This window comes from Nerophis ophidion, linkage group LG12 (assembly GCF_033978795.1).
Source record: "Nerophis ophidion isolate RoL-2023_Sa linkage group LG12, RoL_Noph_v1.0, whole genome shotgun sequence".
Lineage (NCBI taxonomy): Eukaryota > Metazoa > Chordata > Actinopteri > Syngnathiformes > Syngnathidae > Nerophis > Nerophis ophidion.
This window is the reverse complement of record NC_084622.1, coordinates 61,913,632-61,933,437: the sequence shown is the minus strand read 5'-3', so window position 1 is coordinate 61,933,437 and position 19,806 is coordinate 61,913,632. Positions and strand designations below refer to the sequence as shown.

Below are 19,806 nucleotides of genomic sequence, written 5' to 3'. Positions count from 1 at the left end.
AACCTATCCCCAGGTGCATGTTTTTGGAGGTGGGAGGAAGCCGGAGTACCCGGAGGGAACCCACGCATTCACGGGGAGAACATGCAAACTCCACACAGAAAGATCCCGAGCCTGGATTTGAACCCTGGACTGCAGGACCTTCGTATTGTGAGGCAGACGCACTAACCCCTCTGCCACCGTGAAGCCCCCCTATCTGACAGAAAAATATATTTCTGATAATAATAATTTTGACTTTTGAATTCAAATATTTTAATTGAAATATTTATATCAAACTGGCACAGTACAACAAAACACTTATTTTTATTTTTTTTTTTACATTTTGGATGAAGCAAATGCTTATAATATCCCAACCCCTCTCACTCATTCCACATTTAACATAAACAATATAATGCAAGAACAATACTATAGAAACAAAAACAAAAGGAAAACTCCTGTACACTAACAATACGATGGTGCCACAGTTACTATGAGACAAGACAAGATGAGACAAAACACACACACAGACCCAAACTCTCTGACAATACACCTCTCTCCCATCACTCTCTTTCCTCCTCATACTTTAACTTTGATTTTGCCTCCAAAAATATTTTTTCTCTAAACAGGCTTTGACAAAAATGTGTCATATATTCAGGTCAATATGGTGAATCCCTTTAATTCTTTCAGAGCATTTTTTCAGTCTTTATTCAATCTTCAAGTATTGAAAGTAACCGTTTAACAGGACTTGGATGTGCAGAATAAGACACTATTGTCTTGGAAATAATTCTCAACTAAAAGGTTGAATCCATAAGGGTTACGCAACAAATCATGACATAATAACTGCTGGAGTATTTACCAAAAAAAGCCAACATAGCCACACCTCTGTAGGCCAGTGCGTTTTTGGGACATGTTTACACTGCTGCAAATGTTGACAGAGGCCACCCATATAATCCAGGGTGGCGATACAGGGAACGCATGTGATCTCTGTCAGACTCTCAGCTGTTCTTGTTAAGTGTATTATCTGGGAGGGACACATTCATTACATAAAGGCACAGCGTAATTCAAAGCCGTGAAAACGCACAGCTGAAACTGTAAGCAATATTGTCGTACGGCAAAAAAACAACATTGAGTGGTGCTCTGTGAGTCTCTTTAGAGCGGGCTGTGATATCAAAGCTCTTTTGTGTATTAAGGCCCACAAGTGCCTCATCAATGGATTTGCAACAGTGAGGACCAACATCTGAGGACACCAAGAGAATCTGCACAATAATGTGAGTGGAGGGCTTGGACCACAAAGCATTCACATGGCTCTCTATATTCACCTCTTGTTTATCACCTTCTCTTTACTCTGAATTATGCAGCTTTGAATAAAGCAAATGTGTGTATGCCATGTCCTGTTCAGCATCACTGATAAGAGAACAGTGCCATTAAACAACGGATAGCCTGATATTTAGATCAAACATTTAGCATTTTCGAATATCAGTTCACAGAAAACAGTATTATCAAAGTTTTTACATGATTTATCTCTCACCTGCATGTCTTGTCGGTTGATGAAGCCCTTTTTCTCAATGTCGCAAACCTGGAAAAACTCATGGGTTTTCTCCAGGATAGTGTTTTGACTCACAAGCCTAATCTCCCTTTTCCTCTGGTCGCTCCCGCGTTGAGGCTCCTCTTTGCCGCTAACATGCCCTCCCTGCCCCGTGCTGACTTCAGAGGTGGTCGTTGCGTTGCCATTGGCACAGGGAACAGTTACGGCCGCCATGGTGTTAAGAGTTGGTAGTTCTGGTGTGAGCGTCCGCGCTGTCCTTCGCATGAGCAAGGTGTGCAGGAGACAGATCTGAAAAGAAGTTGCTCCGCCAGCTGGGGAGCATCAGAAGCTTTTAGCGATGTAACAAATCGTCTCTTAGCAACCACCTGTTTTAATTACTTACTTGTATATTCTCAATGAATAATTTCTCAAACTTCCCTGCAAAAAAAACTTGCATTACATTCTAACAATATGTTAAATGCATTAAAACATTTTAGTATGTGAAGCACAGTTTTTCAGAGTACCATCCTTTATATTGATATGAGTTCATCTTGTTACCGCTTTTACGTATTTAATAGCCCATTCAATTTGCAGATTAATGCCAATGCCATTTAGGTCATGAATAGGTCCACTCGGTGTCCATTGCACCGGTCGCCAGGGTGGGGGGTCCCCACATCTGCGGTCCCCTCCAAGGTTTATCATTCTCATCCCATAGGGTTGAGTTTTTTCTTGCCCTGATGTGGGATCTGAGCCGAGGATGTCGTTGTGGCTTGTGCAGCCCTTTGAGACACTCATGATTTAGGGCTATATAAGTAAACATTGATTGATTGATTGGTCTGTTTCTCTTCTACATTTTTTTCCAATACGTCTCATACCTTGGTTTCATCCATCCAAAGAATCTGAACATTGCAGGGTGTTTGACATAATTGTGTAATATAGCCAGCCCATTTGGTTACATACACATATTTATGAAAAGAAAAATCTGACCTTCACTTCTGGGAACATTGCTCTTGCTCAGACTAATTTTCTTTGACATGTCATCCCCAAGATGAAAAGAAACTTGTGGTCTGAGGGAAAGGGTCCTGTATTTCTCAGATTTACGCAGCCTAAAAATCCAAAGTGTATTAGTGTGGAACACTGCCTTCATGGAACAGAGCATTGGACGACACACACACACTGGCCCCATCATTAGGTAAGCCTACAAAATACAATGAGATCCAATGCAAGGGTTTGGACTGAGGGAAGCCATCTATATCAAGGTTGTAAAACCATCCCTGAACGGAGGAAGTGGTCTGTGACACCACCTGTCTACCACATACAATACCGCCCTTTCAATCATTGCTAAAAGACTCTGCAGTTTAGCCTCCAACAAATAGCAGGAGTTAGAAACATTTTGGTCACAGAAATCAACCAGAAGGTGCCATTTGTTTACAATTAAATGGAATGATCACGTGGGGGATTCCGACATTTTTGGACTGGTAGTAGTCGATCCATAGCGATCGTTCTGCCACACAATACCCCAATGCTAACGAGGGGAAATTACACTTCAACGACTGTTGATGGCTTTGACAGTAAAATCGCTCGTTTGCATTAAAATAGTTTGTGGAGGTGGGCGTGGTCGGCACACTTGCAGGAGAGGGCCGGCTTCTGAAAACAGCTGACAGGTGATTAGATGGCCCAGCTGGGACTGGTTGTCTAATGACCTGTTGTTCTTACCAGTCGTGGCCGGGAGCAGGAGTGTGGTTGGAGTTGGAGAGCAGAGCGAGAGACACTGGAGAGCAAAGAGCAAGAGAGATGGGGACTGAAAAGTCGAGGGAGGTGCTGCAGCGTGTACACCAGGGGTGCCCACACTTTTTCTGCAGGCGAGCTACTTTTCAATTGACCAACTCGAGGGGATGTACCTCATTTATATATATCATTCATATTTATTTATTTATGAAAGAGACATTTTTGTAAACAAGTTAAATGTGTTTAATGATAATACAAGCATGTGTAACACATATAGATGTCTTTCTTTCACGAAGACAAGAATATAAGTTGCTGTATTACCTGATTCTGATGACTTGCATTGATTTGGAATCAGACAGTAATGATGACAACGCCCACATTTTCAAATGGAGGAGAAAAAAAGTTGTCCTTTCTGTACAATACCACATGAAAGTGGTTGGTTTTTGGCATCTAATTCATCCAGCTTCCATACACTTTACAAGAAAAACATTGGCGGCAAATTCCGTAGCTTGCTTGATTGACATTCACGGCACCCGAGGGTCTTGTGAGATGACGCTGGCTGCTGCCAGTTCATTATTATGAAAAAATGACAGAGAGGAAGGCGAGAAACACTTTTTATTTCAACAGACTTTCGCCCCGTCTCTTCCATCAAAACTCTAAAGGCCGACTGCACATTTCCTATCTTCACAATAAAAGCCCTGCTTCATGCTGCCTGCGCTAACAAAATAAGAGTCTCGGAAAGCACTTGTGCACGCCATCTTTCTGAGGGATTGCTTGTGCATGCCAGTTTTCCGAGACTCTGTATTTAGTTAGCGCAGGCAGCATGAAGCAGGGCTTTTATTGTGAAGATAGGAAATGTGCAGTCCGCCTTTAGTTTTGACGGAAGGTACGGCGCGAGAGTCTGTTGAAATAAAAAGTGTTTCTCGCCTTCCTCTCGGTCATACTTTAATAATAATGATCTTGCAGCAGCCAGCGTCATCTCACAAGACCCTCCGGTACCGTGAATGTCATTTAAGTGACGTCTTGGTGAAGATTGATGATCACTAATTTTTAGGTCTATTTTTTTTTAAAAGCCTGGCTGGAGATCGACTGACACACTCCCCGCGGTCGACTGGTAGCTCGCGATCGACGTAATGGGCACCCCTGGTGTACACAATAAAAGCGTTGTTTAAACCTGAACACCGGGCTCTCGTGATAGTGTGTGGTAGTCAAAAGAACCCACTGGAGGGCAACTTCCACACAGTGTTTTTTTTTTCTCAATACGATCAGGCGAAACCATCCTTGCCCATGGAAAGAAAGCCTCCTGGTTTTTGGAGTAGAAATATTTGAGTTTTGGCACCAACCGTTGGACTTGATCTGACCAATCTAACTATGAGCACGAAATGATAAAGCCTACTCGAATAAGCGGCGAAACGTCAAACGGAAAACCAAGCAGTCCAGTTGCGAACGATTGAACACCTTAAGACAGGGGCGCTCACACTTTTTCTGCAGGTGAGCTACTTTTCAATTGACCAAGTCGAGGAGATCTACCTCATTTATATATATCATTTATATTCATTTATTTATGAAAGAGACATTTATGTTAACAAGTTAATGGTGTTTAATGATAATACAAGCATGTTTAACACACATAGATTCCTTTCTTTCATGAAGACAAGAATATAAGTTGGTGTATTACCTGATTCTGATGACTTGCACTGATTGGAATTAGACAGTGGTGCTGATAACGTCCGCATTTTCAAATGGAGGAGAAAAAAAGTCCTCCTTTCTGTCCAATACCACATGAAAGTGGTTGGATTTGGCATCTCATTTGTCCAACTTGCATACTCGTTTTTAAACACTTTGTTATGAGAGTAGCATATGTGTGTGGCCCTTTAATGTCTGGCAGCAGGTGAGTGACGTCAGTGAGTGTGCGGGTGGGCAAGCAAGTGAGAAGCGGTCGCTGAGGGCGGGGGAGAAATACATTGGCATCAAACTCCGTAGCTTGCTAGCTTGTGCACGCTAGCTTTCTGAGACTCTTATTTTGTTAGCACAGGCAGGAGGAAACATGTCTTATGGTGAAGACAGGAACTGTGCAGTCGGTCTTTAGAGTTTTGACAGTAGGTACGGAGTCTCTAGAAATAAAATGTGTTTCTCTGCGTCCGCCCTGTTAGTGATTTTTTTCTTAAATATGAGCTCGCAGCAGCCAGCGTCATCTCACAAGATCCTCGGGTGCCGAGAATGTCAAACAACTGACGAAAGTGAAGTCTTGGTATAATTGATGATTGCTCATTTTTATGTCTATTTTTTAATGCCTGGCTTGAGATCGACTGACACACCCTCCGAGATCGACCAGTCGATCGCGATCGACGTAATGCCCACCCCTGCCTTAAGATGACAACGACTTGGATGAATGAGAACCTTCGTAGGTAAGGGCTTTAAAAACAATTTTAAGAAAACAAAAAACCAAACAAGTTTGTAAATATCGGTTTGTAAGGATACATTTGCCTTCAAGCAGAGCCGACGTAGCTCAAGCGGCTGCGGCGGGCGATTGTTCCTATTTATTGTGACCAAAGGTAACACAAGCCGGTGAAAAGATTCAACAGAACAACCATCAGAGCCGACAAACAGCCGACTAACTGCTTAAACTAAAAAAGTGAAACCCTCGCTGACGTCACACACTTGACAACACACACATACATGCAGGCACACGCTGCTCATATGAAACTTCTCTCAACTGCATATGACATCCATCCATCCATCTATCAATTTGCTACCGTTTGTCCCGTTCGGTGTCGCGGCGGGTGCTATCTCAGCTGCTTCGGGCGGAAGCCGTGGTACACCCTGGACAAGTCGCCACCTCATCGCAGGGCCAACACAGATAAACAAACAACATTTCACTCACATTCACACACTAGTGCCAATTTAGTGTTGCCCATCAACCTACAGTATCCCCGGGTGCATGTCTTAAGAGGTGGGAGGGAGCCGGAGTAACTGGAGGGAACCCACGCAGTCACGGGGAGTACATGCAAACTCCACACAGAAAGATCCCAAGCCCGGGATTGAACTCCGGACTACTCAGGACCTTCGTATTGTGATGCAGACACTAACCCAGGGGTGTCAAACTCAAATACAGAGTGGGACAACATTTTAAACTGAACAAAGCCACAGCCCAAGGTTGAACGAATTAACCTTTTAATAGGGACCTGCAGGATTTGGTGGTAGCGGGGGGGTATATATTGTAGCGTCCCGGAAGAGTTAGTGCTGCAAGGGATTCTGGGTATTTCTTCTGTTGCGTTACGGTGCGGGTGTTCTCCCGAAATGTGTTTGTCATTATTATTTGTTGTGGGTTCACAGTGTGGCGCATATTTGTAACAGTGTTAACCTTATTTATATGGCCACCCTCAGTGTGACCTGTATGGCTGTTGAGAAATTCAGGAGGGGCACTGAATTTCGGGAGTCTCCCGGGAAAATTGGGAGGGTTGACGAGTATGAGTATTAGCGGTGAATGTGGTGTTACGCCGGCGGGCCAGCTCTAATGTTAATTTGATATTGCCTCAAGGGCCAAATGAAATTACACGGCGGGCCAAATTTGGCCCGCGGGCCAGAGTTTGACACCCATGCACAAACCCCTTTTCCACCGTGCTGCCTGCATATGACATATTTAAAAAAAAAATGTTTTAAGTAACACATGAATTACTTTCCTTTGTAATTAATTGCATTTATTAAAAATGTGTTATATTAGGAATAAGTGACTTATTTTGGCGACTTGTCCAGGGTGTATGCCACCTTCTGCCCGATTGTAGCTGAGATCGGCGCCAGCGCCCCCCGCGACCCCGAAAGGGAATAAGCGGTAGAAAATGGATGGATGGACTTATTTTGGTTGAGTAATGAGTAACTATAATTTATTAGAATTAATGGCTTCTTTAAAGTAATTTTTAAGAACACTAGTGGTAACAGTAATATGGTGTTGAGTTTAAACTAAACACTTTCTTTAAAATACCGTTATATATCTTATACAGCAATATAACCTAAAAATACCGGGATATCAGTTTTGGTCAATATCGCTCAGTCCTAGCGTCTGTCTTCAAGATTGTCCACACCTGTCGCCATTTCAGAAGTGAAGCACGGGAAATTCGGAGAAACAAAGCGATTGGCTGCAGAAACCCTAGGAAAAGTATGTTAATAATACTAATAATGTTAATGTTTCAATTTGGCATGGTGATGAGGTTTTGTGCTCATACACAATGGCCTCTGGCGTGGGCGGACTCACTGTTCTCTGCCGCCGTGGTTGTGAAAATTCTTGATTTTACTTGCAGCGGAGCTTGCTTTTTAAATGTTAATTTTGGCTACGATTACCCTCATTTAATCATGGCCGCCAAACTCGAGATTGTGATTAAAATGTGATTAATTGTGCAACGCTAGGGACTTAAAGGAATATAGCCAGCCTTTTATTAAAGTGAGCAAAACATTTTCCACCTCAACAAAGGCAAAACCACAGTATGTTAGTAATCTGCTATGGCGCCCAGTGCCAAGAATACATCAAATCTGACTAAATAGAGGAAGTACAATTTGTAACAACATGTTTTGTATGTTGACCTGCTGAAGGATCATTACCTTTGCAAGAGGGGACCTACACATTAGGCGCCCAGTCTAACTTCCCGCGAGTCCCACCAAGGCCAAAAACCAGACTTCATCCGACCGGATACTTGTAATAGCAGTATATTTGTGTCTGAGGATCTGAGGTTACCTGAACTTATCACTTTGGGGTAATTTCAGTCCATTTTAAAGGATTGGGAAACTAGTTATATTGGGCACTGTACGTATTTTTAAATTGTTTTTTATTAAAAAAAAAGTTTTTTTTTACCTTTTGTGTGATTTTGTGTTTATGTTGCAAGTAATTTGTACTTCTAACGTGTGTGGCTACTCCTGTTTATTGGTTTTGTTCTATGTATTTATGAAACCTGTTTTTTGCTGCCCTCTTGGCTAGGTCAGCTTTGCAAAAGAGATTTTAATTTCAATACATTTTTACCTGGTTAAATAAAGCAAAATGAAAATGAAATAAAATATGTCTGACAGCAGTGTGTCCTAACAAGCCTCAATCACTACCGCCGGCATATAGAAACATCCTCCAAACACCATAAGTAAAATATTCTGGTGTGCAAACAAATAGATTTAACACAATAAGCGATGTGGGAGCGCAAAACATTGCTTTTTACAGATGACGTCACATCAGGAAATGACAACTGCTCTGAGGAAGGTTGAAAAGACAGCCAAAATGATCTCATGTTCTCAAACACCTACTCAGTGACCTAGTGGTTAGAGTGTCTGCCCTGAGATCGGTAGGTTGGGAGTTCAAACCCCGGCCGAGTCATACCAAAGACTATAAAAATGGGACCCATTACTTCCCTGCTTGGCACTCAGCATCAAGGGTTGGAATTGGGGGTTAAATCACCACAAATGATTCCCGGGCACGGGGGGGGGAGACAAGAGGATGGGTCAAATGCAGAGGACAAATTTCGCCACACCTAGTGTGTGTGTGACAATCATCGGTACTTTAACTTTAAAAAGCTATTTCTTACCTCACTCGTGAACAAGACTCCGAGGTACTTGAACTCCTCCAAATGGGGAAAGATATCCTCACCAACCCGGAGATGGCCATCCATCCATCCATCATCTTCCGCTTATCCGAGGTCGGGTCGCGGGGGCAGCAGCCTAAGCAGGGAAGCCCAGACTTCCCTATCTCCAGCCACTTCGTCTAGCTCTTCCCGGGGGATCCCGAGGCGTTCCCAGGCCAGCCGGGAGACATAGTCTTCCCAACGTGTCCTGGGTCTTCCCCGTGGCCTCCTACCAGCTGGACGTGCCCTAAACACATCCCTAGGGAGGCGTTCGGGTGGCATCCTGACCAGATGCCCAAACCACTTCATCTGGCTCCTTTCGATGTGGAGGAGCAGCGGCTTTACGTTGAGTTCCTCCCGGATGGCAGAGCTTCTCACCCTATCTCTAAGGGAGAGCCCCGCCACACGGCGGAGGAAACTCATTTGGGCCGCTTGTACCCGTGATCTTATCCTTTCGGTCATGACCCAAAGCTCATGACCATAGGTGAGGATGGGAACGTAGATCGACCGGTAAATTGAGAGCTTTGCCTTCCGGCTCAGCTCCTTCTTCACCACAACGGATCGATACAACGTCCGCATTACTGAAGACGCCGCACCTATCCGCCTGTCGATCTCACGATCCACTCTTCCCCCACTGGTGAACAAGACTCCTAGGTATTTGAACTCCTCCACTTGGGGCAGGGTCTCCTCCCCAACCCGGAGATGGCACTCCACCCTTTTCCGGGCGAGAACCATGGACTCGGACTTGGAGGTGCTGATTCTCATTCCGGTCGCTTCACACTCGGCTGCGAACCGATCCAGTGAGAGCTGAAGATCCTGGCCAGATGAAGCCATCAGGACCACATCATCTCCAAAAAGCAGAGACCTAATCCTGCGGTCACCAAACCGGATCCCCTCAATGCCCTGACTGCGCCTATAAATTCTGTCCATAAAAGTTATGAACAGAATCGGTGACAAATGGCAGCTTTGGCGGAGTCCAACCCACACTGGAAACAGGTCTGATTTACTGTCGGCAATGCGGACCAATATTATAGTATAGTATATTATAGTATAGTATAGTTAAATGTTTTATGTTATTGACTCTCCTAGTATGTATGTCTCAATTTCTGTGCAGCACGTTGTGAGACTGTTATTTTTTGAAATGTGCAATATAAATAAAGTCGATTGGATTGTATCAAATCAACATTTTGCTGATGCATCAAGTTATTCTCATACATGTGAATTTCAACACTGGCCTTATTCAACCAAACTAGGCGTCACAACAGGAGGATACAGTCATACTCACGCTGTGACATTGTGAAAGCATGAGAGTTCAAAAAAAGGAAAGCTGCAAAGCAACCACAACAAGCAACAGATGCGGCTTTTCTGTTGAAGAGGAAACTTGAAGAGGAACTGCATTTTGTCTTCTTCAATACAACACAGTCTAATCTCTAATAGTGTGCATTTGGGGCAGGAGGAAAGTTTACTTTTTGGTAAACAAAGACTTTGCAAGAATCTTGTTATTATTGCATTGGATAATTAACACTGTGGATTTGTTTCTCTATTGTTTTTAATGTGCCACAATTAAAAACTACAGAACATTGTTTTAACTGAGGCTGTGTCTACACTAATCCGGAGAACCCCTTAAACTAGGGCTGGGCAATATGGCCTTTTATTAATATCTTAATAATTTTAGGCCATGTCACGATACACAATATATATCTTGATATTTCGCCTTAGCCTTGAATTAACACTTGATGCATATAATCGCACCAGTATGATGATTCTATAAGTCTACATTAAAACGGTCTTGTTCATACTGCATTCATATATGCTCATGTTTAACTTTCATGCAGAAAGGGAAATCACAACTATGTCAATTTACCAAAACTGTATATATTAAGCAGTGGCACACACATTCATGTCATTTCCAAAACAGAAAGTGCAAGATTGTCAGACATTTTAAAACAAGCTATGAGTGCACTTTTGTGCATGATGTCACTAAGATGACATATCAAAACCACACTAAATTAACTTGCACTTTTTGACAGAACGCCACTCAAATAGTTTAAAACAAAAAAAGTGCACACAAGATATTTCAATACCTGTCAAATAAAAATTAGCTGCATAATAGGAAATAGAATAGTGTATGTACTTTGCTATCTGTTAGGTTATCTCCTTCTGTTGTTGACAATTTTTTTCATACGATCTGGAAATTGTTGCTTCGGCATTTTGTGAGTGTGGCACCGGCCGAGATGTTGACATGCGGAGTTTCAAGCACTCCTCATTCTCTAGCGGGTGCCTTTTTAAATAATGCTACACATTAGCAGTAATGCTACTTTTTGTAGCAACGCTTTTGCTGCATACTTGACATATTACGGTTGTCTGTTCAACATCTTAGCGCTTGAAGCCAAACCACCGCCAGACGATGGACCCCGTGCGTTTTTTCTTGGGAATTAATTATTCCTCCATTTGTTACCAGATTGACGTATTTCAATCAATCAATGTTTACTTATATAGCCCTAAATCACTAGTGTCTCAAAGGGCTGCACAAACCACTACGACATCCTCGGTAGGCCCACATAAGGGCAAGGAAAACTCACACCCAGTGGGACATCGGTGACAATAATGACCCAGTGGGACGTCGGTGACAATGATGACTATGAGAACCTTGGAGAGGAGGAAAGCAATGGATGTCGAGCGGGTCTAACATGATACTGTGAAAGTTCAATCCATAATGGATCCAACACAGTCGCGAGAGTCCAGTCCAAAGCGGATCCAACACAGCAGCGAGAGTCCCGTTCACAGCGGAGCCAGCAGGAAACCATCCCAAGCGGAGGCGGATCAGCAGCGCATTTGACTTATGTAAGAAGGTGCGCTTGTTTTACGTCTTTGAGAAAGAGATACAAGAAATAGTGAGAAACGCCTGCAGTGTAATGCCCGCAGCTAAAAGCAACTACGTGAGAACGTATACTCGAATATCACGATATAGAGATATATATTGCACAGAGACAAACCCGCGATATATCGAGTATATTAGATATATCGCCCAACCCTACCTTAAACTAATAATTATTTAGCCTAAGCCCTGTTTCAACCACTCTAAAGCAGTGTTTAAGGTCCCCCTCCTCGGACAAATTTTTACACGGATAAGTGCGCCGTGTATTTCTTGAATCTCTGGCTCTTAGCTTTGTATGGACTCATTGATCGTTTACAAACTGAGTTCGGAGAGGAAGTGACGCCAGAAAGACCGCGCCCCACACAGGAAGTGACGTCACAAAGAACGCGCCACAGCCAGCTTCATAACTCGGAGCTAACCACTGAAGATATGGAGGCAAGTCATCCAGACATGCCGTGTTACTTCTTCTACACGTGCAGACGCTTGTGGAAATCACACAGGAATACCTTAAGAGTAAGCGGTTGCAGTTATTTCGGATACAACACTTCTCAGATGGCAAGAGAACTTTCGAATGTCCAGGTTAGCTGTGATTTCTGCCGAAAGTACCGTCCATTTATCGAAGGAGAGTCAACCAGAATGCAGTCTCTCATGGATATCTGTATACTCTAGCCTTTAAATAGACCTCCTTTTTAGACCAGTTGATCTGCCGCTTCTTTTCTTTCTCCTATGTCCCCCCCTCCCTTGTGGAGGGGGTCCGGTCCGATGACCATGGATGAAGTACTGACTGTCCAGAGTCGAGACCCAGGATGGACCGCTCGTCGGGACCCAGGATGGACCGCTCGCCTGTATCGGTTGGGGACATCTCTACGCTGCTGATCCGCTTGAGATGGTTTCCTGTGGACGGGACTCTCACTGCTGTCTTGGAGCCACTATGGATTGAACTTTCACAGTATCATGTTAGACCCGCTCGACATCCATTGCTTTCGGTCCCCTAGAGGGGGGAGGTTGCCCACATCTGAGGTCCTCTCCAAGGTTTCTCATAGTCAGCATTGTCACTGGCGTCCCACTGGATGTGAATTCTCCCTGCCCACTGGGTGTGAGTTTTCCTTGCCCTTTTGTGGGTTCTTCCGAGGATGTTGTAGTCGTAATGATTTGTGCAGTCCTTTGAGACATTTGTGATTTGGGGCTATATAAATAAACATTGATTGATTGATTGGATGTGATAAAAAAAGGTAGCGTATATACCTTAGTCTTTCCTGGCCGTCGAGGGAAGACTAACTACGGAAAACACCGAATGCTTTTGGATTGGCAAAGCAGACTGTATCAGTTATTGTCCGCCATGTATGTCGCGGACTCAACGTCTAGGTCCAGAGTATATAAAATCATCAAAAAAGAATGGACAATGCAGGTGAAGGCAAAGGAGTGAGAAGTGTCCTGACCAGATATCTAGATCCCGAGATTGATTGTTGTCAACTGTTCTTTGTCACATTGTGTACTTTCGTGTCTAATAAAGATTTGATTTGCCGATTGTATTGCACCATATGTCCCGGCAAGAAATCTGCGTTCAAAGGACTCCGGCTTGTTAGTGACTCCCAAAGCCCAAAAAAAGTCTGCGGGCTATAGAGCGTTTTCCGTTCGGGTTCCAGTACTCTGGAATGCCCTCCCGGTAACAGTTCGAGATGCCACCTCAGTAGAAGCATTTAAGTCTCACCTTAAAACTCATCTGTATACTCTAGCCTTTAAATAGACTCCCTTTTTAGACCAGTTGATCTGCCGTTTCTTTTCTTTTTCTTCTATGTCCCACTCTCCCTTGTGGAGGGGGTCCGGTCCGATCCGGTGGCCATGTACTGTTTGCCTGTGTATCGGCTGGGGACATCTCTGCGATGCTGATCCGCCTCCGCTTGGGATGGTTTCCTGCTGGCTCCGCTGTGAACGGGACTCTCGCTGCTGTGTTGGATCCGCTTTGGACTGGACTCTCGCGACTGTGTTGGATCCATTGTGGATTGAACTTTCACAGTATCATGTTAGACCCGCTCGACATCCATTGCTTTCACCCTCTCCAAGGTTCTCATAGTCATCATTGTCACCGACGTCCCACTGGGTCATTATTGTCACCGACGTCCCACTGTGTGTGAGTTTTCCTTGCCCTTATGTGGGCCTATCGAGGATGTCGTGGTGGTTTGTGCAGCCCTTTGAGACACTAGTGATTTAGGGCTATATAAGTAAACATTGATTGATTGATTAATTTATGATGGCTCAGGTGTGATTTACTACAATAGGGCCCCACAGCACACTGGATTCCAGGTAATTAAAATACCACAACACTGGATATTGTTCAGATAAGTTAAATTCAAGAACTTGCACACGAAGCAAAGCAAGGCGACTATGACATGGGAGGGGGTCTTAAACGGTAGCATTGTTGTGTGTGGACACAGATAAGGTTAGGTGGAATTTACCCTGGATAACTATATCCGACCTAGAGTAAACGGGGCCTGAGTCTACACACTTGACAAATTTTTCTGGAGAAAAAAAACTAACTAACAGCCAAACTCTCGGCTGAAAAGTTCTTGTTTGACATGGAACAGCTCTGAGGTAAGTTTGCTGAGTAAAATGAGTTCAAAACACAAAAGTAAATAGTAAACGTGCACCAATTAAGTGTGTTTTGTTACAATGTCATAGTGATTTTACTCTTGCTGGTACTCATAATATCCTCAAATTTAACACGACTCTTAAAAACACAAAATAACATTTCTATTGGTCTGCTACAGCACGGTTGCACAGGTGTTAGTGCGTCTGCCTCACAACGCGAAGGTCCTGGGTTCGATCCCCGGCTCCAGGTCTTTCTATGTGGAGTTTGCATGCAAAGCTGCAAAGCAACCACAACAAGGAACAGATGCGGCTTTTCTGTTCTCTGTGACTGCGTGGATTCCCTCCGGGTACTCCGGCTTCCTCCCACCTCCAAAGACATGCACCTGGGGATAGGTTGATTGGCAACACTAAATTGGCCCTAGTGTGTGAATGTTGTCTATCTGTGTTGGCCCTGCGATGAGATGGCCACTTGTCCAGGGTGTACCTCGCCTTCCGCCCGAATGCAGCTGAGATAGGCTCCAGAACCCCCGCAACCCCAAAAGGGACAAGCGGTAGAAAATTCCATAGTGATCATTTTAAATACTGCATTTTTTACTAGTGTAAAGGACCAGGAAGTAAACACTGTTCACGTGTTTTAGAGATGACTTCAACAAAACGCCACTAATTACAAACTTGATGTTACAATTCCATCCTCCCATCCATTTCCTACCGTTTGTCCCTTACGGCCCCAGCAGTTTAACCACTTCCTGGTCCGACGTTTTGTTATAATACAGTGATTTTGCTCTTACTTGTACCCATAATATCCTCAAATTTAACACAACTCTTAAAAACACAAAAAAAAATTTCTATTCGTCTGCTACTGCAGTGTTTTTCAACCTCTTAGGAGCAAAGGCACCTTTTTTGCGTTGAAAAAATCCGGAGGCACTAATCATTAAATCATCAGAAAACATTAAAAAACAAAACTCAGTTGAAAGTAAAAAGTCGTCGTCGCAATTGTTGGATATGACTTCAAACCATAACCATTCTTCCATCTATTTTCTACCACTTCACCCTTTTGGGATCGCGGGGGGTGCTGGAGCATATCTTAGCTGCATTCGGGCGGAAGACACTTACACCCTGGACATGTCGCCACCTCATCACAGAGCCAACACAGATAGACAACATTCACACACTAGGGCCATTTTAGTGTTGCCAATCAACCTATCCCCAGGTGCATGTCTTTGGAAGTGGGAGGAGGCCGGAGTACCCGGAAGGAACCCACGCAGTCACGGGGAGAACATGCAAACTCCACACAGAAAAAGCCCGGGATTGAACTCAGAACAACCCAGGACCTTCATATTGTGAGGCAGACGCACTAAACCCTCTTCCACCGTGCTGGCCATTACCAAGTAGGTGTGCTGTCACGACCTGTTACATCACGCCGTGACTTATTTTGAATTTTTTGCTGTTTTCCTGTGTGTAGTGTTTTAGTTCTTGTCTTGCACTCCCAATTTGAGTTTTTTTCTAAATTTTTTGGTATTTTCCTGCAGCACTTTCTTGTCTTCCTTTGAGCGATATTTCCCACATCTACTTTGTTTTAGCAATCCAGAATAGTTTAATTGCTTCCAGCCTTCTTTTTGGGGACATTGTTGATCGTCATGTCATGTTCGGATGTACACTGGACGCCGTCTTTGCTCCACAGTAAGTCTTTGTTGTCGTCCAGCATTCTGTTTTTGTTTACTTTGCAGCCTTTTCAGTTTTACTTTCGTTCTGCATAGCCTTCCCTAACATTCAAAGCCTTTTCTGAGGGGCACTCACCTTTTGTTTATTTTTGGTTTTAACCATTAGACACCTTTTTACCTGCACCCTGCCTTCCGCCATTTCCAACATCCACTAAGCTATTAGCTAGCTGTCGCCACTTACTGATATGGAAGAGTATTACACGGTTACTCTGCCGAGCTCTAGACAGCACCGACACTCAACGACAACACATCATTTGCAGACTATAATTACTGGTTTGCAAAAAATATTTTTAACCCCGTTTCCATATGAGTTGGGAAATTGTGTTGGATGTAAATATAAACGGAATACAATGATTTGCAAATCCTTTTCAACCCATATTCAATTGAATGCACTACAAAGAGAAGATATTTGATGTTCAAACTCATAAAGTTTTTTTTTTAGTTGCAAATAATAATTAACTTAGAATTTCATGGCTACAACACGTGCCAAAGTAGTTGGGAAAGGGCATGTTCACCACTGTGCTACATCACATTTTCTTTTAACAACACGCAATAAAAGTTTGGGAACTGAGGAAACTAATTGTTGAAGCTTTGAAAGTGAAATTCTTTACCACTCTTGCTTGATGTACAGCTTAAGTTGTTCAACAGTCCGGGGTCTTGTTGTCGTATTTTTATGCTTCATAATGCGCCACACATTTTCGATGGGAGACAGGTCTGAACTGCAGGCGGGCCAGGAAAGTACCCGCACTGTTTTACTACGAAGCCACGCTGTTGTAACACGTGGCTTGGCATTGTCTTGCTGAAATAAGAAGGGGCGTCCATGATAACGTTGCTTGAATGACAACATATGTTGAAAAAAAACCTGTATGGACCATTCAGCCTTAATGGTGCCTTCACAGATGTGTAAGTTACCCATGCCTTGGGCACTAATACACCCCCATACCATCACAGATGCTGGCTTTGGAACTTTTCGCCTATAACAATCCGGATGGTTCTTTTCCTCTTTGTTCTGGAGGACACAACGTCCACAATTTCCAAATATAATTTGAAATGTGGACTCGTCAGACCACAGAACACTTTTCCACTTTGCATCAGTCCATCTTAGATGAGCTCAGGCCCAACGAAGCCGGCGACGTTCCTGTGTGATGATGATACATGGTTTTCGCTTTGCATAGTAGAGTTTTAACTTGCACTTACAGATGTAGCGACCAATTGTAGTTACTGACAGTGGTTTTACGAAATGTTCCTGAACCCATGTGGTTATATCCTTTACACACTGATGTCGGGTTTTGATGCAGTGCCGCCTGAGGGATCAAAGGTCCGTAATATCATCGCTTACGTGCAGTGATTTCTCTAGATTCTCTGAACCTTTTGATGATTTTACGGACCGTAGATGGTAAAATCCCTAAATTCCTTGCAATAGCTCGTTGAGAAATGTTCTAAAACTGTTCGACAATTTGCTTACAAAGTGGTGACCCTCACCCCATCCTTGTTTGTGAATTACTTAGCATTTCATGGAAGCTGCGTTCACACCTAACCATGGCACCCAACTATTCCCAATTAACCTGCACACCTGAGGGATGTTCCATATAAGTGTTTGACGAGCATTTCTCAACTCTATCAGTATTTATCGCCACCTTTCCCAACTTCTTTGTCACGTGTTGCTGGCATTAAATTCTAAAGTTAATGATGAGGTGGCGACTTGTCCAGGGTGTACCCCGCCTTCCGCCCGATTGTAGCTGAGATAGGCGCCAGCGCCTCCCGCGACCCCAAAAGGGAATAAGCGGTAGAAATGGATGGATGGATGGATGATTATTTGCAAAAAAATAAATGTTTATCAGTTTGAACATGAAATATGTTGTCTTTGTAGCATATTCAACTGAATATGGGTTGAAAAGGATTTGCAAATCGGGCTTCACGGTGGCAGAGGGGTTAGTGCGTCTGCCTCACAATACGAAGTTCCTGCAGTCCTGGGTTCAAATCCAGGGTCGGGATCTTTCTGTGTGGAGTTTGCATGTTCTCCCCGTGAATGCGTGGGTTCCCTCCGGGTACTCCGGCTTCCTCCCACCTCCAAAGACATGCACCTGGGGATAGGTTGATAGGCAACACTAAATTGGCCCTAGTGTGTGAATGTTGTCTGTCTATCTGTGTTGGCCCTGCGATGAGGTGGCGACTTGTCCAGGGTGTACCCTGCCTTCCGCCCAATTGTAGCTGAGATAGGCGCCAGCGCCCCCCGCGACCCCGAAAGGGAATAAGTGGTAGAAAATGGATGGATGGATGTATTCCGTTTATATTTACATCTAACACAATTTCCCAACTCATATGGAAACGGGGTTTGTACTTTTATAGCGCTTTTCTACCCCCTTTTTAAAAAGGAGCCCATTAGGCTTTGACAGTATTTCCACATTCGCCCATTCACACACTGAGGGTGGGCAGGCGACTTGTCCAGGGTGTACGCCGCCTTCCGCCCGAATGCAGCGAAATCCAGTACCCCCCCCCCGCATCCCCAAAAAGGGACAAGCGGTAGGTGAAATTAGATAATCTCCCACGGCACACCAGACTGTATCTCACAGTAGTTGAAAAAAAACTGCACAAATAGAGCACTTTTCACCAATTGTAAAGAACCCGGATGTAAACACTGTCCACACGTTTTAGAGATGACGTCAACAAAACGCCAGGTGACTAATTACAAAGTCGATGTAACAATTCCATCCATTTTTTTTTTTTTTTTTACCGCTTGTCCCTTACGGCCCCAACAGTTAAAACCACTTCCTGGTCCGACGTTTTTGTTCAAACTTTAACAGCCGCAGGTGTGTTGATATTGCTGCCTTGTGTACATAAACCTTGACGTATATGTTAGCTTAATATCATGCCGGCTCTCAAAATTTACGGCAGGTTAATTTAACTCAAAGTTGAGTGAAATATGAACGCGGGTGTACGTACCAGTGGAAGACAACTGTAAAATGCCGCTCGGGATACTTTGTAGATGTTCGGCTTGACGTGTCCGAGGTTATAGTAAGTGTGACAAGTGTGGGACTAGTGGAGGTATTTAACTGCAGGGCGACTGGGCAAACACGAGAGGCGGGGCTAGTCATTGCTCATGGTAACCATAGAAACGTCTTCAAGAAGTTTATAGGTCTGTTTTTTTTTAATTGTTCTCTTCTATCTGCATCGCACTTATTGTGAAATTTAATAAATATCCGTTTCCCCCCCTTTCTTGTCTTGATGAACCGCAACTCTCTTGAGATAATTTCTTGGAGGGTGCAGTACTGGTTATATCCAGCAGATGGCAGTATTTGTCTTTTCATCCCAATAAAATACATGAGTGGGGATTCTATTCAGAATCAGAATGAGAGTCAGAAATACTTTAATAATCCCCGAGGGGGAAATTAGGATTGTCAGTACAATCTCATTCGAGAGCAGACAAAAATTACAGGGAGACGGAACAGGATCGCTGAATTCCGGCACCCCTTAAAAAAAAAAGGTAAGAAACAGTTAAATAGTCTAAGCCTGGGCCCCTGGAGAGGGGGTCCAGACTGAGGCCGAAGGAGAAAAAAACATTGTAGCCATAGCACACATAAACATGTGCGTAAAAGGAATACATCAAAGAATACAACGGACATTAACAACATTAAAACACCAGAGCTGATGCAATCAGCCACTTCTACACACAGCCACAAAAGTACAGCAACAAAATAAATAAATATAGTGTGTACACTATGGTGGCCTCTGCGGTGTTCCATATATATATATATATATATATATATATATATAAATGGGTTGTATTTGTAT

At 43.6% G+C, this 19,806-nt stretch overlaps 1 protein-coding gene across 5 annotated transcripts in view; it reads right to left on the bottom strand.

The window, feature by feature from the left end:
- Positions 1-19,084, bottom strand: part of LOC133563671 (EF-hand calcium-binding domain-containing protein 4B-like) — a 49,053-nt gene extending 29,969 nt beyond the window's left edge. For 2 of the 5 annotated variants that reach the window (XM_061917937.1, XM_061917941.1), the window contains exons 1-4: positions 18,958-19,008; positions 3,218-3,272; positions 1,905-1,939; positions 1,505-1,833 (exon numbers count right to left, since the gene is read on the bottom strand). In XM_061917937.1, the coding sequence (XP_061773921.1) occupies positions 1,505-1,786 (282 nt within the window). In that variant the 5' untranslated portion in view covers positions 1,787-1,833; positions 1,905-1,939; positions 3,218-3,272; positions 18,958-19,008. Of the gene's footprint in view, positions 1-1,504; positions 1,834-1,904; positions 1,940-3,217; positions 3,273-18,957 lie in introns of all 5 variants that reach the window. The other 3 variants (XM_061917939.1, XM_061917940.1, XM_061917938.1) reach the window with 3 other exon arrangements.
- Positions 19,085-19,806: the final 722 nt, after the last annotated feature.